Source organism: Babylonia areolata, chromosome 33, assembly GCF_041734735.1.
Source record: "Babylonia areolata isolate BAREFJ2019XMU chromosome 33, ASM4173473v1, whole genome shotgun sequence".
NCBI classification, from domain to species: domain Eukaryota; kingdom Metazoa; phylum Mollusca; class Gastropoda; order Neogastropoda; family Buccinidae; genus Babylonia; species Babylonia areolata.
The window spans coordinates 22,317,182-22,322,181 of NC_134908.1; the positions used below are offsets into that span (position 1 = coordinate 22,317,182).

The 5,000-nt window shown below is 48.9% G+C and overlaps 1 protein-coding gene across 2 annotated transcripts in view; it reads left to right on the top strand.

Moving 5' to 3' along the window:
• The first annotated feature begins 3,744 nt into the window (after positions 1–3,744).
• The window catches only part of LOC143277004 (aquaporin-5-like), a 19,525-nt gene continuing 18,269 nt past the window's right edge, over positions 3,745–5,000 (top strand). Inside the window, exons 1-2 of one of the 2 annotated variants that reach the window (XM_076581713.1) lie at positions 3,745–3,857; positions 4,693–4,944. In XM_076581713.1, the coding sequence (XP_076437828.1) occupies positions 4,723–4,944 (222 nt within the window). In that variant the 5' untranslated portion in view covers positions 3,745–3,857; positions 4,693–4,722. Of the gene's footprint in view, positions 3,892–4,692; positions 4,945–5,000 lie in introns of both variants that reach the window. The other variant, XM_076581714.1, reaches the window with a different exon arrangement.

Sequence of the window (5,000 nt, forward strand, 5' to 3'; positions counted from 1 at the left end):
GTTGGTGGGATGTGCTGTGCTGTGCTGTGTTGTGCTGTGCTGTGCTGTGTTGTGCTGTGCTGTGCTGTGCTGTGCTGTGTTGTGCTGTGTTGTGTTGTGCTGTGCTGTGCTGTGCCGTGTCCTGCTGTGCTGTGTTGTGCTGTGCTGTGTTGTGCTGTGCTGTGCTGTGCTGTGTTGTATTTGCTGTTTTGTTGGGCTGTGATGTGTTGTGTTGCGTTGTATCGTATCGTATCGTATCGTGTCTCATCGTATCTCATCGTGTCGTATCGCATTGCATTGCATTGTATTGTATTCCATTGCATTACATTGTGCTATGCTGTGCTATGCTGTGCTGTGCTGTGTTGTGCTGTGCTCTGCTGTGCTCTGCTGTGCTGTGCTGTGCTGTGTTGTGCTGTGCTGTGCTCTGCTGTGCTGTGCTGTGCTGTGCTGTGTTGTGCTGTGCTGTGCTGTGCTGTGCTGTGCTGTGCTGTGCTGTGCTGTGCTGTGTTGTGCTGTGCTGTGCTGTGCTGTGCTGTGCTGTGCTGTGCTGTGTTGTGCTCTGCTGTGCTGTGCTGTGCTGTGCTGTGCTGTGCTGTGCTGTGCTGTGTTGTGCTGTGCTGTGCTGTGTTGTGGATGTGCTGTGCTGTGCTGTGCTGTGTTGTGCTGTGCTGTGCTGTGTTGTGCTGTGTTGTGGATGTGCTGTGCTGTGCTGTGTTGTGCTGTGCTGTGTTGTGCTGTGCTGTGTTGTGCTGTGTTGTGGATGTGCTGTGCTGTGTTGTGCTGTGCTGTGTTGTGCTGTGTTGTGCTGTGCTGTGTTGTGCTGTGTTGTGCTGTGCTGTGCTGTGTTGTGTTGTGCTGTGTTGTGCTGTGTTGTGGATGTGCTGTGCTGTGCTGTGTTGCATTGTATTGTGCTGTATTGTGCTGTGTTGTGCTGTGCTGTGCTGTGCTGTGTTGTGCTGTGCTGTGCTGTACTGTGTTGTGTTGTGCTGTGCTGTGCTGTGCCGTGTCCTGCTGTGCTGTGTTGTGCTGTGCTGTGTTGTGCTGTGCTGTGTTGTGCTGTGCTGTGCTGTGCTGTGCTGTGCTGTGCTGTGCTGTGCTGTGTTGTGCTGTGTTGTGCTGTGCCGTGTCCTGCTGTGCTGTGTCCTGCTGTGCTGTGTTGTGCTGTGCTGTGTTGTGCTGTGCTGTGCTGTGTTGTGCTGTGCTGTGCTGTGCTGTGTTGTGTTGTGCTGTGCTGTGCTGTGCCGTGTCCTGCTGTGCTGTGTTGTGCTGTGCTGTGTTGTGCTGTGCTGTGCTGTGCTGTGTTGTGCTGTGCTGTGCTGTGCTGTGTTGTGTTGTGCTGTGCTGTGCTGTGCCGTGTCCTGCTGTGCTGTGTTGTGCTGTGCTGTGTTGTGCTGTGCTGTGCTGTGCTGTGTTGTATTTGCTGTTTTGTTGGGCTGTGATGTGTTGTGTTGCGTTGTATCGTATCGTATCGTATCGTGTCTCATCGTATCTCATCGTGTCGTATCGCATTGCATTGCATTGTATTGTATTCCATTGCATTACATTGTGCTATGCTGTGCTATGCTGTGCTGTGCTGTGTTGTGCTGTGCTCTGCTGTGCTCTGCTGTGCTGTGCTGTGCTGTGCTGTGTTGTGCTGTGCTCTGCTGTGCTCTGCTGTGCTGTGCTGTGCTGTGTTGTGCTGTGCTCTGCTGTGCTCTGCTATGCTGTGCTGTGCTCTGCTGTGCTCTGCTGTGCTGTGCTGTGCTGTGCTCTGCTATGCTGTGCTGTGCTGTGCTGTGCTGTGTTGTGCTGTGCTCTGCTGTGCTATGCTGTGCTGTGCTCTGCTGTGCTGTGCTGTGCTGTGTTGTGCTGTGCTGTGCTCTGCTGTGCTCTGCTGTGCTATGCTGTGCTGTGCTCTGCTGTGCTGTGCTGTGCTGTGTTGTGCTGTGCTCTGCTGTGCTATGCTGTGCTGTGCTGTGTTGTGCTGTGCTGTGTTGTGTTGTGTTGTATTGTTTTACGTTTCGTCACAACAGATTTCTTCCATTTTTGAAATCCGGGCCACTCTTTCCGAGAAGCTCGCTACAGTGCAGCAGTAGATAAGTAAATGAATGAATGAATGAATGAATGAATAGATGTTAAAAAAAATAAAAAATCGCCTGGGGTGCAAAAAAAAGAGAGGGGGTGGTGGACAAGTCTATCCCCTCCGCCTCCCACCTCCCCGCCCATCCATCCCCCCCACACACAATGACAATTCAAAGATTCACATGTCAAGACCGCCGCCTATCAGGACCTAACGTGTCACCAACACGCTGCCCTCCCCCCACCCACCTCCTCACACACACACACACACACACACACTCTCCCTCCCTCCCCCTCCTCCCCTTCGCCCCCCCCCACCCACCCCCCGGTCCCCCTCCCCTTTCACGCACACCTTTCAGGTTCTCAAAGCCTGTCAACACCCCCCCACACCTCCATTCTCATTCTCCCCTCCCCCCCCCCCACCTCACACCAACCCTCTTCATTTTCCCAGTCTTTCTTCAAACCTCATCCCTCATCCCTTCTCCTCATCCCTCATCCCTCATCCCTTCTCCTCATCCCTCATCCATCATCCCTTCTCCTCATCCCTTCTCCTCATCCCTCATCCCTTCTCCTCATCCCTTCTCCTCATCCCTCATCCCTCATCCCTTCTCCTCATCCCTCATCCCTTCTCCTCATCCCTCATCCCTTCTCCTCATCTCTTCTCCTCATCCCTCATCCCTTCTCCTCATCCCTCATCCCTTCTCCTCATCCCTTCTCCTCATCCCACATTCCTTCTCCTCATCCCTCATCTCTTCTCCTCATCCCCTCATCTCTTCTCCTCATCCCTTCTCCTCATCCCACATCCCTTCTCCTCATCCCTTCTCCTCATCCCACATCCCTTCTCCTCATCCCACATCCCTTCTCCTCATCCCCTCATCTCTTCTCCTCATCCCACATCCCTTCTCCTCATCCCTCATCTCTTCTCCTCATCCCCTCATCCCTTCTCCTCATCCCACATCCCTTCTCCTCATCCCTCATCTCTTCTCCTCATCCCCTCATCCCTTCTCCTCATCCCACATCCCTTCTCCTCATCCCCTCATCCCTTCTCCTCATCCCACATCCCTTCTCCTCATCCCTCATCTCTTCTCCTCATCCCTCATCCTCCTCCCTCATCCCCTCATCCCTTCTCCTCCCTCATCCCCTCATCCCTTCTCCTCATCAGCCCCCACCCTCCTCTCTGTATTTTGCTCTCTCTCTCTCTGTCTATATATATATATATATATATATATATATATATATATATATATCTCCCTCTGTGTGTGTGTGTGTGTGTGTGTGTGTGTCTGTCTGTCTGTGTCTGTGTCTCACTGTCTGTATTTTTGCTCTCTCTGTCTCTGTCTGTCTGTCTGTCTGTCTGTCTGCCTCTCTCTCTCTCAACCTCTCTCTCTCACTTACTGTTTCCCTCCACCCCTCTCACATCGTATTTTGCTCTCTCCCCCCCCCCCCCCCCCTTCCCCTCTCTCCCCCCTCTCTCCCTCCCCCTCTCTCTCTCAACCTCTCTCTCTCACTCTTTCCCTCTACTCCTCTCACTCTGTATTTTGCTCTCTCCCCCTCCCCTTCTCTCCCCCCCCCTCTCTCTCTCTCTCTCTTCCCCCTCTCTCCCCGCATACCCCTCTCTCCCCCCCCCCCTTTCTCTCTCTCTTAACCTCTCGCTGGTCTGCTCGCTCTCTGTGACATGATATTTGAACCGCTGGCCCCACACAACAAGCCAGTGTTCTTTGCTTACGTCGACAGCAGTTCTTGTCGTGGTGTTGTGTGGCTGTGGTCTGTGCCAGCGACAGATTCCTTGTCGTGGGAGAATAGTCCGCCTCCTGCCTCTTGTGTGTATATTACGATCCCGTTTTGACTGTTGTAGTGAGGATTATTATTATTATTATCGTCATTATGATTATTGTGATGATGATGATGATGATGATTATCATTATTATTATGTTTTTTTTCGAATTTCATTTACAACGAAACTTCGATTGTGGACTTTCAGTTCATCAAATCAAGTTTAGGGCCGTTTTTTTATGATTAAATAATTGAGTTTCCGTTAAATAGCCAGCACTTTTTCTGTTTCTGCTTGCTAAATGTGTTGACAATTTATCTGTTGACAGATAAAAAAAAAATGTCAGTTTCGCTGTAGTGGTTTCCTTGATCAACAACTACAACAAGAACAACAGCCAAGAACCTCTCAATGAATTCTTTCTTTTCTATGATCAAAGTTACTTTTTGAGCCAGCGAAACACCGTTAGAAAAAAAAACGAAGAAAGGCAGAAAGAAATCATATTCAGTATTACAATGTAAACCTAGGTGTTTAAAAATGATTTTTTTAAAAACAAAAAACACCAACATAATCTTCTTTTTTGTTGTTGTTTTAAATGGGACACGCAGATTTCACACACACACACACACACACACACACACACACACACAACAAAGAAAATCATGTTCGTGGTACAACGTTGTTTAAAAAAAAACAAAAAAACACCAACATAATCTTCTTTTTTGTTGTTTTTAATTTGGACACGCAGATGAAAAAACAACAACAAAAAACCTGTTCGCTACAACCTTGTCAAAAAAACAACAACAAAACAAAACAAAAAACAAACAAACAAAAAACACCCACCAACATAATCTTTCTTTTTTTCTTTTTGAATTTGGGACACACAGATTATTAAAAACAACAACAACCAACCAACCATGGAGGGGTTGTTCGTCTACACTGCCAACAAAGTGGAGGAAGTGCGCACAGGTGCCGACGAGGGCAAACAGAAAGGCTACAAGATTGTGGACGTCCAGGAGCTGAAGTCTCTAGCGTTCTGGAGAGCTGTTGGGGCAGAGTTTCTGGCACAGATTCTGTTTGTATATCTTGGTGGTTCGTCCGCCATGTTTGCCGCTGACGACAATGCTAAAGTCATCAAGGTCGGTTGATTTTATGTATTTATTTACTTATTTATTTGATATTTGAAAAATAAAAT